This window comes from Amyelois transitella, chromosome 16, assembly GCF_032362555.1.
Source record: "Amyelois transitella isolate CPQ chromosome 16, ilAmyTran1.1, whole genome shotgun sequence".
NCBI classification, from domain to species: domain Eukaryota; kingdom Metazoa; phylum Arthropoda; class Insecta; order Lepidoptera; family Pyralidae; genus Amyelois; species Amyelois transitella.
Genome location: NC_083519.1, coordinates 3,558,100 through 3,584,304, shown reverse-complemented (window position 1 = coordinate 3,584,304; position 26,205 = coordinate 3,558,100). Strand labels below are relative to the sequence as shown.

At 37.2% G+C, this 26,205-nt stretch overlaps 4 protein-coding genes across 4 annotated transcripts in view; all 4 read left to right on the top strand.

Moving 5' to 3' along the window:
* Window positions 1-1,348: 1,348 nt before the first annotated feature.
* On the top strand, window positions 1,349-3,132 carry LOC106129750 (tRNA-uridine aminocarboxypropyltransferase 2). The gene is made up of 2 exons (XM_013328414.2): window positions 1,349-1,708; window positions 2,276-3,132. Exons 1-2 carry the CDS (start codon window positions 1,629-1,631, stop codon window positions 2,946-2,948), a joined length of 753 nt encoding a protein of 250 aa, XP_013183868.2. The 5' UTR covers window positions 1,349-1,628; the 3' UTR covers window positions 2,949-3,132.
* Window positions 3,133-11,947: 8,815 nt separating this feature from the next.
* Window positions 11,948-14,112, top strand: LOC106129751 (uncharacterized). The gene is made up of 4 exons (XM_013328415.2): window positions 11,948-12,075; window positions 12,229-12,314; window positions 12,564-12,786; window positions 13,916-14,112. The coding sequence occupies exons 1-4, from the start codon at window positions 12,067-12,069 to the stop codon at window positions 14,039-14,041; spliced, it is 444 nt and encodes a 147-aa protein (XP_013183869.1). The 5' UTR covers window positions 11,948-12,066; the 3' UTR covers window positions 14,042-14,112.
* Window positions 14,113-18,891: 4,779 nt separating this feature from the next.
* LOC106129733 (bumetanide-sensitive sodium-(potassium)-chloride cotransporter) overlaps window positions 18,892-26,205 on the top strand; it is a 35,757-nt gene continuing 28,443 nt past the window's right edge. The window contains exon 1 of the mRNA XM_060948543.1: window positions 18,892-19,086. The gene's annotated coding sequence lies outside the window, so the exon portion shown is untranslated. The remainder of the gene's footprint in view (window positions 19,087-26,205) is intronic.
* On the top strand, window positions 20,856-25,419 carry LOC132902620 (uncharacterized). The gene has a single exon (XM_060948510.1). The coding sequence runs from the start codon at window positions 20,919-20,921 to the stop codon at window positions 22,401-22,403; it is 1,485 nt and encodes a 494-aa protein (XP_060804493.1). The 5' UTR covers window positions 20,856-20,918; the 3' UTR covers window positions 22,404-25,419.

The window sequence follows — 26,205 nt, the reverse complement described above, 5'->3', positions numbered from 1 at the left end:
CTACATTTAAACGCGTTTTTTTTACTCATGCTATTAATCCTTATCAAAATAAATAATTTCATCAATAAGAACAGTTTATGTAGATAATATTTGGTCTTTGAATGATTAAAATTGGACGTTTGGTTTTAAAGTTGTGGTGAAATTAAAATATTACGATTTCTGCTGCACGGCCCGGGACTGCAGGCAGAAGTGACACTTTTGCCGGGAGCAAGACTTAGTTAGCCGCTTTGCTAGAGATATAGATATATTTAGTATCGGCTGTGCATCCGTGCGAAGCCGGGGCGGGTCGCTAGTTATACATAAAAACCTTCCTCTTGAATCACTCTACCTGTTACAAAACCGCATCAAAATCCGTTGCGTAATTTTAAAGATTTAAGCATACAGACAAACAAACTAAAATAGCGACTTTGTTTTATACTATGTAGTGATGAAGCAGGATCAATGGGTCCAAATATTACACGCATTTTAGATAAGAACAGTTAAAAAAATGATTTTAAAAAACAAGGCAGCTGTGTAAATGTTATTATTTAATTACTAGCGACCCGCCCCGGCTTCGCACGGATGCACAGCCGATACTAAATATATCTATCTATTAGAACTAACTAAAGGACCGCCCGCAAAGCGGCTAAGTCTTGCTCCCGGCAAAAGTGTCACTTTTGCCTGCAGTCCCGGGCCGTGCAGCAGAAATCGTAATATTTTAATTTCACCAATCTGGATCAGCCAGCATTCATATTCATTTTGTTATACAATTATATTTTTCAATAATTATTCAATTAAAACATACTGTTTCCTGTCTTCAGCAATAAGTTGCCATATCAAAAAATATATATATTGCTTATCAAATTTTGAAATATGGCAATTGTTTTAATTTAAATTTTATTATTTTCACACACGTAATAAGTACAGAAAAATTTTTTTTATTAGCATTTTCTTTACAAGAAGTGTAAATAGTTAGCAATATGAGTATATTTGCAGACAATTCAATAATTTTCCATTTTCAGGCGACCAACTGTTGTTTGCTGGTGTTCAGCTTTACCACCACAAAGATTGAATCCAAGGAGTAGAATTGTACTCTTACAACATACTTATTACAAGTACAGAAAAACTATCTCATTTTTTTTATTTGCATTTTCTTTCAATACAAACAAACATTCAAACAGACAGACTTTTTTTTCAAAATCATTCTCGGTTGCTATTTTTTTTTTTTTCACCATAATAAATTATTTTTTTGAATATATACTCAATGAACAGACAATTTTTTACTGTTTTATTATATGTATTGATATTGATTAATTAAAATGATTTAAGCAATCTTCGTTATATATTATAATGAATCACTCAAGAGTTAGACATCGTTGACCTGACAATCGGTGTGCGCTGCTACTACTAATCAGCGTCAGCGAATGTCAGACAGTCAGTCACCTTTCTTGTTTTGTTTCGAGTTTCTCTTTTTATTTTAGAAATAATTTCTTTGAAATAAATAATTTGCCACAGTGGTAGGCATAACAGGCAAATAAAAGACAAACGACGTCTGTATTGTTGTAGTTGGGGTCAGTTTATGATTCCGGTGACATATCTAAGTGATGGTTTTATGATACGAAAATTGTTCAGAAATAAACGTATGGAATATGGAGGAAGAAGTTTGGGATGATCTGTCCAATATACCTGCTGATCCTCCAATGATGCGAGACCTGTGTAAACAATGCGAGTTAGTGAAACATAACATTTATATTAATGTGATCAAATAAAGCTGGAGCACTTCCATCATGCTCTTCTTGTAGAGAACCAATTAAAACACTGCCAGCCCAGTTGCTTCTCTTCTCGGATTCTTCATTTACTCAATGTTCCATCATTAAGACAACCAGCAACATGTAACTTTAGGACATTTCCTTTTAACATCCTAATGTAACATTTCCAATCCTGTATTTGTATGCTATTAATTGCATACTCAGCTAATACTTCAATCAATAAATTGATTTCAATATTTAGTAAGAAACTAAATATATTTCATTTAATGGCAGTAAATCTGTGTAATTTCCAGTTAAGTACCCTGGAATCATCTTACTCATGAAAGACTAAACACTAGAAACAAATATACTGATTTGGAATTTCTTGCCTATCTAGGCAGGGTAAAATTTAGCATCATGTTTTGACACTTATCACACTACTGCTCTCTCTCATCACACTACATCACATTGGTTGGCCATACAAGAAGTGTAAATAGTTAGCAATATGAGTATATTTGCAGACAATTCAATAATTTTTACATTTTCAGGCGACCAACTGTTGTTTGCTGGTGTTCAGCTTTACCGCCACAAAGATTGAATCCAAGGAGTAGAATTGTACTCTTACAACATCCAGCTGAAGAGAAACGGTGTTTGCGCACCGCTCCTATGCTTAAATTGGGTTTGTCTGAAAACAAGTGCCTTATATACAAAGGGAAAAAGTTTCCACAACCAAGACATGAATACTTAGAGGATATCATTAATCAACCAAATACTCTTTTATTATACCCAAGTAAAACAGCAGTTGACATAAAATGTTTGGAAAACAATTTGGAATCCTATAATTTAATTTTGATAGATGGAACATGGCCACAGGCAAAAGGAATATATGCCTCAAGTCCAAGTCTTCATAATATAAAGCAAGTTAAGTTGTTGACTAGTACCATAAGCAGTTATATAATAAGAACCCAGCCAACAGAAGGTTGTCTAAGTACACTAGAGACAGCAGCAGAGGCTCTGTCACAGCTAGAGGGGAATCCTATATATCGAGATCAGTTGGTGCAACCTTTACATAAATTGTGCAAATATCAACTTGATAATGGTGCTGTTACACATCAATCTAAAGAGTTTCTTATAAAAACAAAAATGTATCCCAAGTTGATTGGGAAGAGGTTATCAAGACTGTTGCGATCTACAAATGAAATTAGTGTGAATCTGAATTAAAAGCCACAATTTTGGGAAATAACAATATTCCACCTGTAATTTTCAATATTTTCTGCCTACAAGATGAAATAAACTTGTATACATGAAATATAAATTTTGTTGGACTAGACTTTTCCCTATGCATAGAAAAGAACCTACAGAAATCATAATAAAATCCTGTACTATTCAACTGTTGTCAAAACAATTGGTTTTCACATCGGATTTCCTAGGTTCGATCCCCGGTAATGTACAGTAAAATTTTTGTTTTCAGTATTTTATAGGTTTTTTTGACATTTACCGATTTTATTTTAGTGTTTCTTCATGGTCTTTTTTTTTTAAGAAAAAGGTTTTTCTCATGTCCACCGAGCACCGCTCGGTTAACCAGGTACGATATGAATTACATGTCAGCTAAAAATAGCGATGAGTGGAAGGCGATGTGCGAGGTATTGACATAGTTAATGGACAGCCTGATCTGGTTGCTGGTGCACGAAGAGCACACACTTCACTTTAAATCAGCTTATATTGGGTAATTAACCGATAATGTACAAAGTCAGCAAATAAAGGCTTTATTATATAGGGATAGGCTTACAAACTTGGGATTCTTTTTTAGGCGATGGGCTGGCAACCTGTCACTGTTTGAATCTCAATTCTATCATTAAGCCGAATAGCTGAGCGTGGCCATTCAGTCCTTTCAAGACTGTTGGCTCTGTCTACCCCGCAAGGGATATAGACGTGAACATATGTATGTATGTATTATATATGAATAATATGAGTACATCGAGATCAATGATATAAGTACTTAGGTGCCTAGTGCGATGACATATTGCCGTTACATATTCAATAGCTTTTACCCGCAGCCCGCATTTACGTCATTACTACGCTTTTATTAGCTTGGGTTGTATGTATGTATGTATGTATGTAACGGAATCTTTGAGCTTAATTTTCACTGATTTCTAAACGTCTGATCAACTTGGAACTTTGCACACGTATCAAGGACCGATGACAATGCAATATTTTGATAAGAGTTTCTCATTATCCTTATTAAAACTGCCAGGATTAATAAATTCATTTTTAGATCCTTCGTATGAGAGTAAGAGAGACAGAGATAGCACCAGTGCCAGTAATCTCCATACAAGAAACCAAGAAGTTCTGACGTATAATGAGTCAAAAAGAGATGTAATATATTTCCATATAATGTTACTATTAACCTGAGGCTTCTTTATTTCATCGCATTGCTCCATTTAGAATTACCATTAGAAACCATAGTAGAATTAGTAGAATATTTTAAAACGATAAAAAATATATAAGTAATAAAACAAAAGTAATAAATGAAAATTGAACAACTAAATTTACAAAAATACAAGAATAAAGTTACTACCTACAGAACTTTGCGATATTTAATACGTATTTAACATATTAATGCAGTTCTTGAATTAACATTAGGTATCTTTTGCCTATTTATAGTAGCAACACTGTAATACTTGGAAAATGAGTGACAGTTTTTTATGTCAAATAAGTTTTGCAGTAAGTTTTGATTGAATTCGTTTCGAACACCTGTAAACTTTCTTTCTGTTGTTTTTTACCGGTGCCTGTGTATTTACCTATTTGCACTTTGTTTTGTGCTGATAACTTGTCGTTATTTGGAGTTTGGAATCTTCCGTTGAGTCGGGCTTTGTTCTTCCGGATATTCGTGTGATTTTATCATCTGAGATTGGACTCTGACTGTGTTTACTGTGTTGTGCAGATATTTTGAGATAGGACTCCTGTAAAAAGTACCTTATTATTTGAGATAGGAGTCCCAAGTTTGTGTTTGTTTTTGTGAAAGACAGATTTTACAACAAAAGTGCCACGATGTCTTCAGATAAACTTTGTTGCGTTCCTGGTTGTAAAGGCAGTGGAGGTATGTTTGAAATATTTTTGTTCCTGTATCAATCTGCCTCTTAATCTTGTGGTTTGATTCCTGGCAAGGCCACAATCGAAAATTATTACGTTTGCTGGATAGTCAAAAATATTATTAACAGTGATTTATCACTATAAAATTCTTTTCAACTGGGTTTAACAATCATCATACATACATATAATCACGTCTATATCCCTTGCGGGGTAGACAGAGCCAACAGTCTTGTAAAGACTGATAGGCCACGTTCAGTTATTTGGCTTTAAGATAGAATTGAGATTCAAATAGTGACAGGTTGCAAGCCCATCGCCTTAAAAAGAATCATGATGATGAGAATATTATGAGATTTAATCCAATCAGGCCACATATAACTTTAAGAAAGTTAGTTGTGAAAACCTCCGGCGATGGGCGCATGGTTGCGAAAGTCTTTTCTAGTAAGATAGTTATACCAGAAGTGTTAACTTCCAAAAAATAATTGTATAAAAAAACTAAAAAACTACCCGTTTTATTGCAAATCAAACTAAAAAATAGAAAATAAATAATAGTTTAAAAAAACTAAAAAACTACGCTTTTATTGCTAATCAAACTAAAAAATAGAAAATAAAAATTAATGACAAAGGAATTCAGTAGTAGCAAGTCGAACAATCAGTTATAGTCAGTTGTAGTAGTAATTACCTCGGATTAAAATTATAACAAAATTAAATTTATAAACAAAACAATTTAAATCAGAGTAAAAAGCGTGGGGTGCATTTTACTTCATTTTCATAACTCTCTTGTCATAAATATATGCTAATAGAATGATTTTAATATTTACTACATCAGGCACCCCACACTTTTTACTCTGATTTAAATTGTTTTGTTTATAAATTTAATTTTGTTATAATTTTAATCCGAGGTAATTACTACTACAACTGACTATAACTGATTGTTCGACTTGCTACTACTGAATTCCTTTGTCATTAATTTTTATTTTCTATTTTTTAGTTTGATTAGCAATAAAAGCGTAGTTTTTTAGTTTTTTTAAACTATTATTTATTTTTTGCATATCCTGTGGAAACTACTACCATAGTGTTGACTACACAGTCTGCAAGATTGTAATAATATTTAGTTTTAATTATGGAAGAGATAGCTCTTAAATTAAAGAAGAAGATATGTAAAACGGACTTTTCCATCATATGTATTCATTCAAAATATGATGTAAAGTCCGTTTTAAAAATTTTGTGAATAAAAAATATGGACTAACTTTTCAACATCATATTATAACATCTTGTAGTATAATAGTCGTACGCATAGAAAATCAAAATTCAAATTCAAACTTTTATTTGCATAATATGAGTACAACAAGGATAAGTACAAGTCGTACGAAGTCGGCGGTTTGCTGTCAGAGCCCATATATACTGTAACTAAAGAGATAGAAAGAGAATAAATAAGAAGTGCCTTTTGTTACAAAAGATTTGTAGCTTCGTGAATAGAACTTCAATTCTTTAGTCTATGCCATGTAAATCTATGCTTTTTTGATACGTACTTTCTTTCTTTCTTTTCTATATTATGGCTTCCACCGGACTTTCGGTGATTCTGCCAATGTCATGGTTTGAAGAGACACGAAGTTACAAAAATGGACGGTATACAATCTGAAAGGAGAAGGTTAACAAATGTACAAACACAAAAAGACAAACACAACAAGTAGGTATTGTTAGTAAAAGAGAAGACAAGTTAATGATTATAATGTGTAGTGAGTGTGTAAGGTATAAAAGTTGTGCAAAGCAAGGGATATACTTAATAGGGAGATTTCGGAAGTTAAAAAAAATAAATAAATTTGTAATGGGAACTATAGTTTTAGGTTATTTTTAGTTATGAACTTTGCAATTATATAACAGAACCGAGTGTGGACAAGAGAAAGAAATGAATTAGTGTCTAAATTTAGATGGGGAATGTTAGACGGAATTATGTTACGAAGATGGACCACAAGTTTGGGGCAGTTGAAAATTATGTGATTAAGACTACCTTCATCCAGGCCACATTCACAGATAGAAGTATCTCTAATTCGGAGTTTATGGAGGAAGACAGGGATACATACATGGCCAAGTCGCATTCGGATAATAACCGACGTTACCCACTTCTCCAAGTTTCGATGCCGGAAGAACCAAGGGACTTTGGGTAAGTTTGGTTGGATATTTCCATACCAGACACCTTTTTGCTGACGAGAATGTTGCCATTGTCTATTCCAATTAGTCATTAATTGTGGTTTAGCCAGAAGTCTAAGGTCTCGAGAGTAATGAAATTTGTGGCAGTCAGAACCTGAAGTAGAAGCTTGTTTAGCCCACATATCTACTGTTTCATTACCCTTGATTCCTGAATGGCTTGGAATCCAAGCAATAACTACATTAATACTGGAAGACTGGCATTTATATAAGGTTTCTCTTATTTTCAGGGTAATTGGAAAGTTATCCTTTGCATGGAAGGGTCGTTTCAAAATATCTTGGAGGCAGCTCAAAGAGTCTGAGAGGATAAGTGATTTGTCCAAATTGTGAGATAAAACAAATTGAACAGCTTCAAAGAGAGCAATGGATTCTCCAGTAAATATAGAGGATTGTGAAAGATATTTAAAACTTAGTAAAAGATTGAATTTAGGTATCCAAACTGCTGCACCAACATTAGAGTCCTGAGATAATTTGGAAGCATCCGTAAAAATGAGGGTCCAATCAGACCATTTCTCACAAATGATCCGGTTGAATATCCTATCAGCACCAGGAAGATTCTTGGATAGTCCTATGTTTAGAAGAACATTAGGTTGGAAGATGAGAGGGTGGAAGTCAATATCAAAGATAGGATTTTTGGAGAATTGGGCAACTGGGTGGGGAAGGTTATCTATTTTATCGAAGCTTTTAACCAAAGGGGGGTGATCTTTGTTAACCCAATAAGAAGAGGTATGACAATAGTCTGATAGAGAGTTAAGTATTTCTAATAAGGGATGAGAAAATAATTGGATTGTTTTGTAAAGAAATCTATCAGCTAAAAATTGTCTCCTTAATACAAGAGGAGGATCCAAACATTCAACCTGAAGGGCATTTGTTGGAGAAGATTTCATAGCACCGGTTATAATTCTGAGACATTTATGTTGAATTTTGTCTAATTTCGCCAAAGCTAATTTGTTGCATGGTTCTAATAAGAAGGCACCGTAGTCAAAATGGCTACGTACAAGGGCATTATAAATTAATTTTTGACTATAGGGGTGGGAGCCCCAGCGGACCCCAGAGAGAGACCTCATGACATTAACTCCCTTTTCAGCTTTTTGGACAACATGGTTTAAGTGAGTAACACCTGTTAGTTTGGAGTCTAAGGTAATTCCTAAAAATTTACAACTGTCTTTTTGAGGGATAGTTTCATTATTAATCGAAATAGTTAATAGGGGCAAAGATCTCTTCCGAGTAAAGACGACACAGTTTGATTTAAGCGGGGAGATAGATAATCCATGGTCTTCTAACCAGGTGTTGAGGTAAAAAAGAGCTGAATTTAAACGACGGCTAATGTCATCAAAGGAGTCCGAAGAAGCGAAAAGAACTATATCATCAGCATATTGAAGAATATTGCAAAAGCAATTGACAGACTGATCTAGGTCAGAAGTATATAAATTATACAATATGGGACTAAGTACAGAGCCCTGTGGAAGACCCTTCCAAACAGAGCGAGGGGGAAGAAGAGAACCCTGCAAACGGACAATTATGTGACGATCCATGAGCATATTACACATGATATTAATCAGCCTCACTGGAATACTCAGCTTATGCAATTTTTGCCTGAGAATAGGAAGTTGAACGTTATCATATGCTGAAGTTATGTCAAGAAAAACGCCTACCACATGTTCGTTTTTAGAGAATGCCACTCTTATATGGGAGACCAGGATGCTCAGGCTGTCCAGAGTTCCCATACCTCTTCTAAAGCCAAATTGAGTATTTGGAAGTATGCCCTTTGATTCAATAAACCATTCTAATCGATTTTTGATGAGGTGTTCCATAATTTTATGTATTACCGATGAGAGGGCAATGGGTCTATAGCTGAGGGGGTCTAGAGGGTTCCTCCCTGGTTTAAGAATGGGAATAATAATTTGGTTCTTCCATGATTCTGGGACAGACCCAGACAGGAAAATATGATTTAAAATGGACAGGAGGTATAATTTGGAAGGAAGAGGAGCGTTGGTAATGAAAGAAAAGGGAATGCCGTCAATACCAGGGGAGGAATCCTTGAGACCGTCCAGAGCGGATAATAATTCTTGGAGGGAGAAGGGATCATCTAGGATGGTTGGGGAAGGACAGTTATATGAGGAGTATGGAAGTTCGTCCAAAGCAGGAGCGGTTAGAGGGGAAAGTCTATTTATAAAATCATTGAGCCAAGGTGAAGTGTCATTAGAAGAGGAGTCTTGATAAGCTGTGGCTCTTCTAAAAGATTTAATTTTCTTCCAGACACTTGAAAGAGAGGATTTGGGGGAAATGGACTCACAAAAGGACTTCCAGCCAAGGTGTTTTTTTTGGGACAATAGACGCTTAGTCTGTGCCATTGTTTTACGAACAAGTAGATAATTTGTCAAGGTGGGGTCACTATTAAAATCTTTCTCAGCTTTGTTTCTTTTCCTGATAAATTCGGAGCATTCAGAGTCCCACCATGGAGGGGAGGGAATTTTGTTGTGTGAAGCATTTTTAATTGGGATTGATTCATCTGCAGCAGAAATAACAGCAGATATGAACTCTTCATACACCTGTAAAAAGTTTTGGCTAGAGGGAGAGGGAAGGGAGGAAGTAAGAACCTTGAGGCAAGTTGAGAACTTGTCCCAGTCTGCCTTTTCGGTTTTGTATTTAAGAAGAGGAGGAAGGGGCGAAACCTTGGAAATGGATTTAATTAGTGTGGTAAGGACTGGAAAATGATCACTACCATAAGAAGTAGGTAAGACCCGCCAAAGCAATAGAGGAGCAAGTTGGGGGGATGTTAGGGTAAGGTCTGGGATACTGGCATTTTGGGACGGAGGAGACCGGCGGGTGATAGAGCCATCATTTAAAGTGCAAAGGTTTATGTTGTCAAGAAGATCAAGAAAGACAGGAAAAATTGAATCGTCAAAGGGGCAGCCCCAGAGGGTGCTACGTATGTTAAAGTCACCTAATATGATAAGGGGAGTAGGGATAGAAGAAAGAATAGACTGTAGTTCCAGGACAATAGAGTGGTGAGGGTGAGGGAGGTAAACAGAAACAAAGGATATTTCTAAGGCTCTCACAGCAACAACATGGAAGGAAGAGCTGTGAGGGGGAATAGGAACTTGAGTGAAGGTGATGGATTGAGAGACTAACAAAGCGCAGCCTGCCCAACCATCATCTCTATCATCTCGAAAACAAGAGTAGTGTGGGATATGGAAGTGAGACGTGCGTTTAAGGCACGTTTCAGCAATGGCAACTATAATGGGATTGTATCTATTGATTAAGAAGACTAAATCAGGTTTCTTTTTGGATACACTCCTAGTATTCCACTGAAGAAGAACTTGGTCCATTATGTTTGGAAAGGATGGGAACGATTATTTGTTGAAGACGAGAAATGGTATTGGGCGGTAACATATCAACATCTCGTGATAAAAATTGGATAAGGGCGTCTGCTAAAATCTCAAATAGGTTATCATTTGGAGATAAAGCAGTGGAAGGGTCCTGGTGTTGGCAAGAACACGCACAACCATTGGGAAGGGAAGATTTTGGAGTTGCGGTAATTTCTCTGAGAGCCTGAATGTCATAAGACTTACCAAGCTCTGGTCTGGTTTTAGGGGAAATTGTAATCGTTTTTTTGTAAGAGGAAGACAGATTGGGGGCTGAAGAGCGGGGAGGGTTTGGTGGGCGTTGTGGAGAGGAGACTGGAGATTGGGAGGAGTAGAATTGGGAGGAAGCAGGGGTATCTGCAGCAGCAACTTGAGAAAAAGAACGTTTTTGAGGAATTTTCATTGCTGCCTCAGAGTAACTAATGTTATCGTTTGCCATGATAACTTTTATTTGTTTCTGCCTAATATGTTCGGGGCAGGATGGGTCAGTAGCAAGATGGGAATTCCCGCAGAATAAACATAATAAAGGAACATCTGAGGAGCATGAATCACCTGAGTGTTGGAATTGGCCACACCTATAGCAGCGTGGTTTGGAGCGGCACTGTTTGCTGATATGACCAAATTTACAGCAGTTCCTACATTGGATTGTGGGGAGGAGGTAGACTGATACAGGGAGAGAGGTATGGAAACAAAAAACTCTTTCCGGGAGGACATGTCCACGGAAAGTAAGGACAACAGTAGTGGTTGGGAACCAGGAAACGGAGGAGTCAGGTTTCTTTGATTTGGAGTTAAGACGTCTGGCCATTACTACCTGACCACAGTTGGGCGGAACAGAAATATTATTAATTAATTCTTCAAGAGTCCAGTCCGTAGGGATATCTCTAACAACTCCCATGCGAGAGATATTGAATCTCGGGACAGACGCAGTATATTTATTATTTGGGATTAAAGGATTTTCTAAAAAAGAATTGGCAGAGTCCCTATCTGTAAATTCGATTGAAATTTTGTTCCTGCCCATGAGTTTAAGTCCCCCAGATTTGATACCACTGACAGAATTTTGATGCAGAAATTGAGCAAATTTAAGCAGCTTAATAGATAGACCCGCAGAAGGATCGGGTTCCATCCTCGTAACATATACGATAAACGGAGCATCGTCTTCGTCGGTATATTTAATGATAGAGTCCGGTTCAAAACCCGGACGATGAAAAACAGATTGGATTGAGTCCGATGGGGGAGAAGTTTTTTTTGGTTCCGATTCTATTGCAGATTCGGCAGGTCGCTTAGAAGGGCGAGGCGTAGAGGATTTCTTCCTGAAAGAAGAACTCGTACCTCCCCAGTCTGGGGGGCCTTCTTCGTCACCCAACTCCATCACGGAGTGATGGAGTAGGTGCGAATTACAACTAAATAACTTACTTACCTTATTGTGTTCTGTATCCACAACCGAGTAAAGGATGAAATGGGAAGAGAACAAATAAGGAAAACAATAAATATCGCGATTTGACGAAAATACGTGTGTCAACCAACGAGATGACTGGCAGACGTTGCTGATACGTACTTGCATTCTCAATGTCAATTGAGAATTGTCAATGTCAAACTGTATGTCGGTCTTTATATGATAGTGTCAACGTCAGAGCACAAGTCTTTTCAGTTTTTCTGTGAACCAATTTGGAAACATGGCTGAGGTTTGTGAAGTTTATTTAAAATTTATCTAGAAAATGGGGTCCAATCCACAATTAAATTCTATAGTTTTTTACACAAATCACATATTATTATATTTAAGCATTTGGTTTCAGTGATATTTTCCAAAAGTGATAAGTTATGTTTACATTTTTCAGGTTGAAGAAGCGATTAAGAAAAAGCGCTCGTACAGGAAGTTTACCTTCCGAGGAGTTGATCTTGATCAACTTCTGGACATGCCCAAGTAAGAACTTATCCTTTAAATTCGTTGTTTTTTTTGCAGCAGAAATATCCACCTGTTTTTCATAATGCACAAGACTTGTTAGCTCCAGCTATGTTTTTATTTCTAGATTAATATTAACTATATCTATTGCGTACAAACATTCTTTTCCAAATCAAAGTTCATATAAAAGACATACTAGTTATGAGTACCCATGTTATAGGTAATTGTTTGTTAGAATACTACAAACTACTAACCTCAAAATTACTTCAGTGAACAGCTCATGGAGTTGATGCATGCCCGCGCCCGCCGGCGATTCGCCCGCGGTCTCAAGCGTAAGCCCATGGCACTCGTGAAGAAGTTGCGTCGCGCCAAGAAAGAGGCTCCACCAAATGAGAAGCCAGAGATTGTCAAAACTCACCTTCGCAACATGATTATTGTACCAGAGATGGTCGGCTCTATTGTTGGTATTTACAATGGCAAGACATTCAATCAGGTGAGTTGCAAGTCACAAATATGTTCTGGTTGTTTAGTTTATTCTTAATTCATATTGACTATGTCAAAAATTTAAAAGACTGCAACCTAACCTCTGTAATCCAGTTACCAGGGAGCTTGAATCTTGATTAGGTATGGAAATTACGTGAATGTGTAGATTTCCACACATTATTTACATGGAAGGAGTAATGGTTTGCATTAAACTTAACGGATATAACTCACTTAACAATTGACTGCTTAATATACATAATGGAGTAGGATTTAGTATATCAAGCATGCATTACGATAAAATCCAAGTACCAGGTACCTTAGTATAGTTATGTTTAAAAGTTTACCTAAGTCACTTAAACACATTTTCTTAGATAATATTGAAAGAGAAAATGTGGATCAATACAAACCACATCTGGGTGGAAAGATTTTGTAAGTTTTTTTTACAAAATATCGTGGCTATTGAGTTTTGTTTGTTTCTTTAAACCTCAGAACTTCTGTTTTCTTAGAATTCCCAAATTATATAGGATTTTTGTTTTTAAATTTAATGTGATCTATTATAACAAACCTTTTTTAACAAAAGGATTGCTTATCCAATCTTCCTAAATGCACAGCAAATTTGCCTGTATTACCATATCATAGAGTTCCATTCAAAATAGTACCCGTCATAGAGATAAGTGGTTCACTGTACTTGCAATTATTTCCCATGATGCAACTTGACTATATTTCCAGTAGAACACAAGTCCAATACTTCTTTGTTAGAAGCCTGATGTAAAGAGAAGAAAGACTAGTGTAAAGAGAACATAGAATTTAGAATAAGCATCTCAATTTTGATCAGATTTAATGACACATCATGATCATAAGAGTCAAGTATAATAATATGGCATTTCTTTTGTCATAAGTTCTGATTTCTATGAGTTCACTTAATGGAACATGCCTTGATCAACAAGCCGAGGCTGTCTTTTCACTTGATACATCCCTTCATAGTTACTTCTTTTTTCTTCCACATTCACAACTTTCTTCTTACAAGTTTGTTGGTTAAGGGTAGCCTTTACTCAGGATGTCAACAATTTGCTCAAGGTATGTTTGTGTAGGCTTTCTCCATCAGTAGAGGTACTAATGGGTTACATTTATTGTTACAGGTTGAAATCAAGCCTGAGATGATTGGTCACTATCTTGGCGAATTTTCGGTCACATACAAGCCTGTCAAGCACGGTCGGCCCGGTATTGGTGCCACCCACAGCTCCAGGTTCATCCCACTCAAGTAGAGTGTGACCAACATCTAGGTTAAGGATAAAGAAAAACCTGTATGGGATTACAATAAAGTATCTCCTACAGCCTTATTTGTTTTATTTATGATTTGCCAGTTTCGCTATGCAAAATCATGCCAATTAGATGTTCGAAAGAACCTGCTTTTACGGAAATCATGCTGATATCTGTAGACATCCATACTGGGAAGTCCAATAAATAAAGAGTGACTAAGCTGATCATTGCAACATCAAAATAGTGAGGAAGCTGATCATGGCCTATGCTTAGTTGCTCGAAAAGCAGTTCCACATGATGTTGTTTTGCCTCAAAAAAAGAGAATTCATTTAAGTTTGGGGAGAAATAACGCGTTTTTAGAATAAATAGAACAAACAAGCAGAACTAAGAAATATGACTCCTATTTTATAAAATAACTGCGGACAAGGAACGCGTCATTGCTCTTATATTTTTGTTAGGAACTTTCGCTTCTCCGGCTTCCCCCTTTTCGCAATAACTTCAAGCCCAATAAATACACGCTTTGGTATTGGTACTAAAGCCTGTATGTATAGGGCTTGTAGCTTCCTGAAAATAATAATTGCTCGGTAAGAGCGTTGGTAGTCCAACGGTTAAGTGACCAAATAAAAATTTGTGATGGCCAAGGCGACACAGGTTTCTATGTTTTTTAGATTAGTTTGATTACAGGCAAATGCCTGGATGTGTAGGTTTATTTCACGATTTTCCTTCACTTTCAGAATTTCGGTATGCAATCAAATTATTCACTTTGAAAATGGTTACATCCCAGATCTAGTTGGATGTGTAACCATGATCAAAATATAAATTCCCCGAGCTTACGAGAAAGGTTACGGAAATGACGGGAGCCGCTTCGTGTAAAAAACAAACTTCCAATTCAAGACCACTGTCAAAAGTGGGTTCCTTTTCAGACAAAGACTTAACACATGGAGGATATGATGGGAAGCAATAAAAAACATGTTAAGGCGAACGTTTAAAATTTGGTGACCCGTTAATTCTGAGGGACATTTAATTTGCCGTGGTTCACGGTCTTTTCCCGGTCCTTAATATGTGTTGCTTTCAGCCCACAAAACGAATAGGTAGTGCTGGAATCAGCGTAATAAAAAAAATTAATATTCAATTAAGCAGGTAGGTACCTACCTATTTAAAAAATGTACACTTAAAAAACATAAAAGTACGCTACGTACTTCTAGCTACGCTAGTTACCGGAATGATTTACACGTAATTTTCCAAACATATCTGTAGAATCGACTTCCAAGAGTAACGCAGGCTACTTTTTTTTCTAGAATTTCCTACGGAAGCGAAGTCCCGTGCAAAAGTTAGTATACTATAAGATGTTTATAGTAGGTAAGTAATTGAACTTTTTTATTCATTTTCTAATCATCATGCATATGCCACTCCTCTTTGACCGGTCTTAGCAGCCTACATCCAACCAACTCGTCCTTTTCCTCGTGTTTTCCTCCAACCTTCAAAACCCTTATCATATAGATTAAGAAGATGTAATTTAAGCTTATTTGAAACGCGTGTGTCATACTGTTGGGCTAATAGAAGTGCATCATCCTCTCAGTAACATGCGAAACCAGTGGTAACCGGCGTGAAGTAGTTACCGGAGGTTGACGCTGGCCTCCGACGACGTCGCCACTGTATTTGTCCAACGTCCCTTTTACGACTTGACACCAAGCCCCGAAAAAGGACTTACCAATGAGTCGAATAAGCATTAATTATGACGGGAAATTTTTGACCTCTACTCAGTTTGTTTATCAAGCTCTTGATATGGAGTTGAAGATTCTTTGAATTAATATTGCGTACTTACTTACCTACTTATCTATACAATTCTGACTTTCGTTCTAAGAAGTTATTTTTTTACCCAGATTTAAAAACTAAAACTGAAAAGCCTCCTCTGTGTCATTATGTGGTTTTTCAGTCTAGGTTGTCCAGTTTCCAAGCTGGTCTGAAAGAAAAAAGAGAACAGTGTGTGTTAGCTGCTTTTCTACTTGCGTAGATTTTAAGCGTTGGTCAAGGCAAAGGCTTCTTAAATTGGGATTGGGAGTAAAGGATTCTGATTGGATATCAATACAAAAAGAAGGTTAGCTGCGTACATCATTCATACAAAATGTAAATAGGTAATTTATATATTCTATGGCTGAACTGATATTAGTATCATTCAAAACATTTTTTCAGACTTAACACGAGTTAATTAGTTGTTAACGTAATGCGGTTCATTCAGCCTATAAGTGATTGCTGCCGCTTCTCAAATTGCCGTCTGAAAAAGGGGAATGTCATCTCATGTTACTAATTAGTCAGCGTCCAGGCGTCTCACAGTCGTTTCACAAATGTATACTAATATCAGTAGATACTACTTTGTACTTAAATAAACTGATAATACCTGGTACTTGTTGTGGTAGTAAACTGCCTAATTAAGAAGACGTAAAGCGGATTTTGATATTCAAATCCTGATAAGTGTTGATTGACTTGGCAATTCAGACGTGGTAGGAGTTACTCTGTGGCATGAATGGACTATTAAGAGTTTCCAATGAGGGTTGGCCCGTCGGAATATCTTCTTTTTTTAGATAACACACTCTACTTACTTTGACAATGTCAATCAGCGATGAAATTGACGCGCTGAATCAATTGCACCGAAGAGTAAATCGCGCAAACTAAGATTTCACGAATTGGAGAATAAATACAACATCCGACTCACCATCGTTGGAGCCTCGGTTCTCCAGGCGTCACACCTAGCTTGGCGGAAGATCTTCCCTTTGGTGGCGGTCGAGCCGAATCATCGCTCCCGCTACACTGGGATCCCCTTCGCCCATGCTCTAGGGCAAGGATCTTATGTTATTATATTTTGTTCTATATTCAAAGATTTTTGTAAAACGTTAACGAAGATTACCTAAAAGAATTTGACTCCGGTTACTATTGTCGATGATTGCTCGAGATTGCTATCTAGCGGTCATCAGATAAACACAATATCTCATGCTACAAGGCAGATACTTATTACAATTACATCGGATAATCAATGAGGCTGACAAAAGACTTATAAGGTATATTAAGTTTGGCATAAAAAAATCTTCATCCGAGTGGCCGGAATTTTAGAGTATAGGATACATATAGGTTTAGGTATGTGCATTGATTTTCTCTTCCTCTCGGTATATAGTGTACATACGGTACCTACCTATGCTGCAGTGATAGCTTTTGGCTCCCAGGATCATGGCCTAAACCTCGTGAAACACGTAAAAAAACAAGTAAATAAATATAAAAAGGTCAAAAGTACCCGAAACCGCCGAGCTTGCATGAAGAGAGTTATGAATGTGGATGAAGCGAAGGAAGTATGCAAAGATCGTGGCAAGTGGAAAGAGGTAGTCTCTGCCTACCCCTCCGGGAAAGAGGCGTGATTTTATGTATGTATGTATGTAAATAAATATATACGGGACAAATTATACAGATTGAATTAGCCTCGAAGTAAGTTCCTGGCGTTAGTCCCGGTTACGTCCTCCCTCTCTGGAGGGAGCGGAGCACGTGGTGCCCCTTTGACCATATTCTTTTGCATAATGCTATTATTAAAAAAAGTTTATTTGAAAAGTCATGAAAATCGATAGAAATAGGATTGGGAAGTGCTCACCGTGAGTCATTCTGTTATTGGGAATCGAAACATTCCGATGAGCGGACGTTACGTCGGAAAGCGTCGATCGAAACAAATACAAGTTTATTGCCATCCATTCTACTTTACTACATATATTATAAATGCGAAAGTTTATAAGGATGTGTTTGTAGCTCTTTCACGTAAAATATACTAGACTGATTTTGATAAAATTTGGTACACGAGTGTAGAATACTTGAAATAACATAATAAGATACTTTTTCCCGAAATTGAAAAGAAAAATATAATTAACGATATTGTCCATAAAGGACTTCCTGTCTTACCAAAATTAAAAATTGAGTATTAACTCGTGTTATGTAAGATAGGGCATTTTGTGTTTGGGATACATCATAAATCTAAGTTATTTTTTGCACCACCAGATCAATGATGCTTCTATGCTAGTCTATCAATACCTATAGGTACTGTTGATGTATACCCTTCGCTGTGAAGTCGCCTTCTACTACACCATACCATGGTAAGTGGTGGATTTTTTTTGCAAACTGCAAAACTTGCATCCTACTTGCCAGGCAAGCAAAATTAACTGTAAAACAGTAAATAAAGTACTTAATCCTATATTTCAGCCGTTTACGGACCCCGAGATTAGCAGCTGAGAAATAAAACAGATAGACGGCGACATAATCTATCAATAGTTTAGGTAGTTATACACGTGAAACTATTGAAACACAAATACTGATCTAACTTCACTGAAAGTACTGAAACTCATACATAACTTCGTAGCGCTGTTCGCTGACTACAGTAGTTCTAAATGAGGTAGGCTCAAGGTTTATTTAAATGATATTTTTTTAAATTGAAGATAGCTATTCTAATTAAGTGCTCAATTTAACCGCATGTCATGTAATATTTATTTGCTTTAATTTGAATTTGATACGTACCTATGTTTGTACTAACTATAAAATAAAACTAATTCTGCAAGGACGGCATGTGTTATTTCTAATAAACGCTGATCTATAGCAATCATTTTGTAAAATATTGTTTTATGGCTGATTCACATCGATTTGCTCCAACATAAATAATAATCGGATTTACTATATATAAACTTTTGTTAGGGCTTTAGTGGCCGCTGAAGTGCTCGTCCGGCGCGCTGAAACCAGCTGAAATCTCGTCTACACTAGAAATAATTGGAGTAATTAATGATTCTTGTGGTAGTATAAGGGCGCATCAAGTTTGCAAGTCGTGAAACAGCCTCCGAAGGCGACACACGTAGCCGCGCTCTCTGCAAATAAATCGCGAAGCTACCGGCCTTCCACTCTCCCCCTAACGTAACTAGCGAGGAACGGTCCCAAACTATTAATTTTATCGTTTACATACCTTTAACAATTTTTTTTATTCTGTGACTGTGATAAAATGTTTTTCGTATTGTGAAACCTGTTTGACGAGGTGAGTGCGATTTTGTTCAGGTTTTGGTTACCTAATTTGAGAATCTCCAATAACTGAGACTTTTTTGAGAGAATAAGTACAATATTCGCAATTAACTTAACTTAGGTATAATTACAATAATAATATAAACAACTTCAAGTATGTACCGTAATACAACCAATCAATACAATTCCTTATTCTATCAATAAAAAATCCACAGAAGAAAGTATATTTTATGCCCTGATTATAATAACTTCTGAATTTATTTTCAATAAGATAATATAATTTGTTTGAATTTATTTTTAATTTAATTCGATTTCGACAAACAAAGTTAAGATGATAAAAAATATACGAGAAAAAATAAAATGTTACACTTAATTATTGACACTAATACAAAAGAATACCCGCTAAGTAGGTACATTACTATGACGAATTCTTTTGAAGGTAAACTGTTCAAAGAACTACTACATACTACCTAATGTGTATTAAGCGATTAAGAATTTTTATCTTTTTGTTTATTGACTGCATTTAAATACGTATGAGATAAAGATGTAGGTAGTTAATGTATTTTTGATCAAATTTCTATGATATCCAAGTTTTTTTCTTTCATGAAACAAATGAAGACGCAGCAGAGAAACAGGGTAATAATAAATTTCCTTCAAAGTAAATTACATTGTATCTTATTCTAAATATCATTGTACGATAGATAATTTCCTAATATTGTACATACATGAGTAAATTTTCTGATTTTTTTCCGGGTATTCTCGACACTAAGGTATGTACGCATTTAAACATTTTTATCTGTGTATTTTATTTGCGTAACAAAAACATAAGAATTTCTTAAAAAATAGAGGAAAATTAATGGATAGTTTGGGAATAACCGGGGAAACAGTCGTCGCGAGGCTGCGGATGGATTACTGTGGCCTCAGAGGTGTGATATTTGTACTTTCCTGCTAGTCATGACTGACATTGCTGGATAATCCAGCATACATTAAAATTTAAATCCTTCCTCCTTCAGTGTCAATATCGTAAAATAAATGAAACTTCATCATTTTGACAAAGCTTTCGACACAAATATGCAAATTAAATTATAATACACAGCTATACCTATAGCTGAATAATTTAAAACCAAATTTGAAAATTAATATTAAATTTGAGAGGTTGTCCACTCTGTCTCTAGAGTATCATAATTTATTAATATATATGATCTATCATTTCGATACGTTATATATATATAAAGTGTACTTAACAAAAGCCAGACACCGTAATTTTGGCCGGGGTAGAAATCAAATGCCTATTTCGGCTATAGCCAGACAGACAGACAGCCTGGTAACCCTAGATGGGCCTAAGTTAGTGAATGCCAAATTAATGATTTTTCTTTCTTTCAAGAAGTAATTCATAAAATGAAGTCCGTGCGTGTAAGTACTAGTATGAATGAAAATCAAACATACTAGTACTTACATACATATGTAAAGCGATTAGGAAAATAAAACCCAATATTAAAAAAGAGGTACTACTTACTTAACTCTCGTATAGCTTACCTAAGAACGGACCTATTGATTTAATCAACAATGATAGCGTATCAATCTTAATTTAATATAGGTATCAATAAATGCAATAAAATAGGTCGTAATGTGTTAATTAAGAATTTTTTTTACATAAAGTCTGGGCAACATAAGGCTATAAATAATTTTGAAAACTGAAACCCCCTGACGCTTTAAATGAAGTTCAGCCTGATCAGCTTTCCTAATAGCTAAAATATATACCTACCTACCTACATCAGTCACGCGCGTCGCGCTGTTCTGAGCGGGCGCGTTGAAATCGTTTATACACGGTGACTCATCGCGTTCACTATGGCAAATATTGACATTGTTAAGTGTTCTAATTGTAACATTGTTATTAATGAGCTCCTTACTTTTGTGAGGCATGTGATTGACTATATGGACGAAGAAAGCATTCATCAACTATGCACTAACACTTTTTCGGAAGAGGAGATGGTGAAGGCCAAAACGTTATTATTTGAATCCGTTCCAAATGCAAAAAAAATGCCAGTAAGAAGAAAGCAGGGTAAGAAGAGGAAGTCCAGAGATTTGGATGATATCATCGCCCTGATGAAAGGTGGTGATCGTGCGTCATTTCCTATTTTCTGTGCTCGGGACTTAGACAGAATACCACCAGTAACGTTCGATCATGTCGATGCTACCACCTTCATTAAGGAACTTCTCGCCCTGAAAAATCGCTTCAATGTGATGGAAGAAAAAGCGGTGTGTAAGGAGGAGTTTAACCTTTTAAAACAAGAAGTAAACAATATGAAATATGCGTCTTTAGCTGATTCTTCTAATATTAATTTAAATAAGAGAAGGGGCGCATGCTTACAAAATAGTTTTGATATGGATAGCGGGCCGATTGGACTGCAATATTATGTGCAAGAAGATATTGGCATAAAACCATCGCAATCAGCTGATATTGAAATCAACGAACGACCTTCGATAAATACTCATCTGCCGTCAAAAAGAATTATCAACAATGTTTCTGTCGCTCCTATACGTGAGCCAGTTAATGAGACGGAACCAACATGTGAGCAGGCGAGACAGACAAGCTGCAGCCATACGCGTACAACAGAGACAGAGAGTGCGCAAGTTGTGACGTCGGCGGAGGTGATCGTGAGCGATCGTCAGACAAGTGCATCAGATGGTGATAGTGCGAGTGTAAACGAGATAGCATCTCAATCGGTAGCGCGAGTGACGACGAGTTATGATAGTGACTCACAGCAAGTGTTGTTGACGGCGGACAAGGTATGCAGTGATGTGGCCCCTACTAATGGTTATTGTCGTGTCGCGTCCCAACCGGCCGTGCATTCATTGAACGCGAGCGTAACTCATGGTTACTCTGCGAGCGCGAGCGGTCAGCCGACCGCAACCGCTGCTGCGGTGTGTAAAGATAATTGTGAACAAGTAGTAGGGGACTCGGAATGGACAGTTGTGCGTAAAAAATCTGCAAAACACTATAAGTTAATCGGTCAAAGAGGCTGTGCACCTATTGCGCCTAACGATAAATTCAAAGCTGCGGATATTAAGATCCCACTCTTAATATCCAATGTTAGTAAAGATGCAAGTGAAGAGGACATTATTAATTATATAAAAGAAAGAACTAGCGAATGTGTAACTCTAAAAAAGATTAATATGAAGCAAACGAAAACGTATAATTCCTTTAAGTTATATGTCTCTAAAAATAAAGTTGATATATTTTTGAAAGATGATTTTTGGCCAAATGGCATCTCATTTAGGCGTTTTGTACATTTTATGTACGGAACAAAAACGAATAAGGTGATTAGTTAAAGTTATTGTATGATTTAATTTATGGATTTACAGCCACAACATAATTTAACTTTTCTTAGTTTTAATTGTTTGTTTGTCACGAGATCATTTGTTGACTTACAAAATTTATGTAAGGTGGCGGATGTCTTAGCGTTACAGGAGACGTGTTTACTGCCGCATGAAATACCATTACTTGGGACTATTTCGAATTACTTTGACTACACGGGCAAGTCAGCCGTGGACACGTCTGCTGGCCCGCTTATCGGCAGGCCTTATGGTGGGGTAGCCATACTTTGGAGAAAAGGCATTTTTGACCAGGTGAATATTTTGAACTGTACGAGTGATCGATTAGTAGCTATTAGGGTTACACTAGGGCAATGCTCGTTAATAGTGTTTTCTGTTTATATGCCAAATAATTCTCAGAAAAATCTTCCTATTATGACGGAGATTTTGGGCGAAATAAATGCAATAGCTGATCAAGAGAATGTTGAAAATATTTATATCTTAGGAGATTTTAATGCCCATCCACACGAACTGTTCTATAATGAGCTCAGTAGTTTCTGTTCCGATTTGAGCTGGGTTTGTGCTGACGTAGAGAAAATAGGCTTGCAAAGTAATACTTATACGTACGTTAGCGCAGCACATGGGTGTAAAAGATGGCTAGACCATTGTGTCGTCTCGGACGCGGCCTGGAAAACAGTTGTGGAGGTAGGTGTCATAGAGGATGTGTTTGTATCGGATCACATACCCTTGTATGTTAAGAGTGACATTAGCATTTTAAGACCTGAATTGGCATCTTCTCTCTTGCACCGAAGCACTGTTGTGTGGGGAGCGCGTGAAGAGAAACAGGTGGCGAGGTATAGTGAATTATGTAATCATAGTTTGAGTGAAGTTGATTTTCCCCCAGAGTTCACGGAGTGTAGTCGTGGAGCATGTAGCCTGAGTGGACATAAACTGGTGTTAGACCGTTTGTACAGTGACATTGTAAAGTCCTTAAGTGAAGCGGCAAGTAAAACTAGTGAGAGATCTGAGGGGGGGAAAAGCAGCTACAAACATCTATGTGGTTGGAACAAACACGTTCACGAGGCTCACAGGGTGGCCAGGCTTAATTACAGACTGTGGTTGCTATACAATCGCCCTAGTTCAGGTAGAATATATGTACAGATGAAGGAGTCGCGTAAAATTTTTAAGAGCCGTCTACAATGGTGTCAAAAAAATCAAGATATACTTAAAATGAATGTCTTAGCTAAGTATAGAGCGGAAAAGCGGTTTGACAGATTTTGGAAAGCGACAAAAAGGCTTGATGTTAGGCCTGGCCTGCCCGCGAGTGTGGAGGGGGAAAGCGAGCCTATTAGTATTGCCAATATGTTTCGAAATCATTTTAGGGTTAGCTCACAGTTGGGGCCTTCGGCTCCCTCTTATGTTGAGCTTAGCGGACAGACTCCACTGATATGTATTTCGGCAAAACAGATTAAAATGGCGATAAATGGTATGAGTGGTGGAAAATCTCCTGGCCATGATGGCATCAGTGTGGAGCATTTGAAACATGCCGGTGCTCACTTGCCCAGGGTGCTCGCTCTCTTCTTTACAATGTGTATTAGCCACTCTTATCTTCCACATGAAATGTTGAAAACGGTTGTGATACCCATTGTGAAGAATAGGGCGGGTGACGTTTCGGTAAAGGGGAACTACCGCCCCATTTCGCTAGCAACAACCATTGCTAAGGTGTTTGACAGTGTGCTAAACTCGATTTTACAGAAGTTTGCTGATATTCACGATGCACAGTTTGGATTTCGTACCAAGCTGTCTACGGAAAGCGCAATTGTGAGTTTAAAGCACACTGTCAAATACTACACAAGTCGCAGGACGCAGGTGTATGGCTGTTTCCTTGACCTCTCGACGGCTTTTGACCTTGTGTCATACAACAAGCTCTGGAGTAAGCTGAGTGAGGGGGGTATGCCGGCGGAAATCATAAATATATTTAAATTTTGGTACGCCAATCAATCTAATGTTGTGAAGTGGGCGGGTGCATTTTCAGAGCCATATGTGTTGGAGAGCGGGGTGAGACAGGGTGGTTTAACGTCTCCCACGCTCTTTAACATATACATCAACGATCTCATCGTTGAGCTGAGCAGCATGCGTGTCGGATGTCGGTTGGATGGCGTTAATCTAAATAATATTAGTTACGCCGATGACATGGTGCTGCTTAGTCCGACGGTGGGGGGGATAAACACCCTGCTTGAAGTGTGTCAGACCTATGCCGCCAATCATGGGCTGATTTATAATGTCAGGAAAACCGAGTATATGGTCTTTGAGGCCCCCGGTAACCGCCCCAATGTCACATTGAGTATCACTCTCGGTGGAGTTGAAATAAAACGCGTGACAAAATTCAAATACCTGGGACACATTGTTACTGAGGACCTTAAAGATGATGAGGACATTGATAGAGAACGCAGGGCGCTAGCGGTGAGGGGGAATATGCTGATCCGCAGATTCTCTCGTTGTACTGAAGATGTCAAGATCACGCTGTTCAAATCATACTGTCAGAATATGTACACGGGAAGTCTGTGGGTGGGCTGTACCCAAAAGGCGATGGACGCACTGCGTGTTCTATACAATAACGTTTTCAGGATGATGCTGGGATTGCCTCGTTTCTGTAGCGCCTCAGGTATGTTCGCGGAATACCAAGTCGATAGCTTTGCGGCTATTATGCGCAAGAAGACCTCGTCGCTAATTTTTAGAATACGGGACAGTCCCAATAGCATTTTGAAGACGTTGGCAGACAGGTTCTCCTCTCCGTTGTGGGCTGTTTTTGTGAGGAGGGTGATCTGTGAAAGAAATGAGCCGATCTGATCACTCTCCATTTTATTTTATTTTATTTTTATTTTATTTTATTTTATATTTTATTTTATTTTATTTTATTTTATTTTTTATGTTTTAGTATTTCTTATCGTGCCATGTTACTAACAAATCTAGACTAAGTTTACTAACATTGATATGGATCCGTGGCTATCTGAAATAAACAATTTTTATTTTATTTTATTTTTTATTTATTTTATAAAACGAGGATCTGGAACACCTGAAGCCGTATCATGATGGTCCAGCTAAACTACAGGAAATATAGAATTGACACCTTAACAAAAATATTTCAGCCACGCGAACGAATTCGTGGGCATCAACTAGTTACATAAAAATAATGCTCTTACGCACCCTTTACCTACGTGGTGCAAATAAATAAATAAGATATCATTTATCTAGTTAAATTGCGAGGGATTATTGGGTTTCTTGTTCAGATAACGGTGGTAAAGACAAACTTGATTGCGGTAATGGTATTTAACTATTATTTTTCGAATTAAGGCGAGATAATATTATCACATAATGTATGCTAAGAAGAGCATTTCCTACATATGGAATCCTACAATAATATACTTAGAATTCCTCTTTTAGGCGATAGCTGCAACCTATCACTCTCATCTCATCTCAATTCTATCATAAAGCCAAGCGGCTGAGCGTGGCCTTTCAGTCTTTTGATGATTATTGGCTCTGTCTGCCCCGCTAGGGATATAGACGTGATTAAATGTTATGTTATGTACCTAGCGAGTAAAATGCCGTGATGTTCACGGTAATTTAGAATACATCACCCGTGGATGTAGTAAGAGGCTACCTTTTTTCCTAGTGCAGCAAACGTGATCCTGTGAAAACTGAGTAAGGTTTCTATGGTCCGGGGGTCACGGAGGTCAGAGCGACTAATAGTTTCAAAGAGACAGTTTCAAAGGTAATAAGCAAACTCATTCATTCAGGGCTGTGATTGAGGGAATATGGA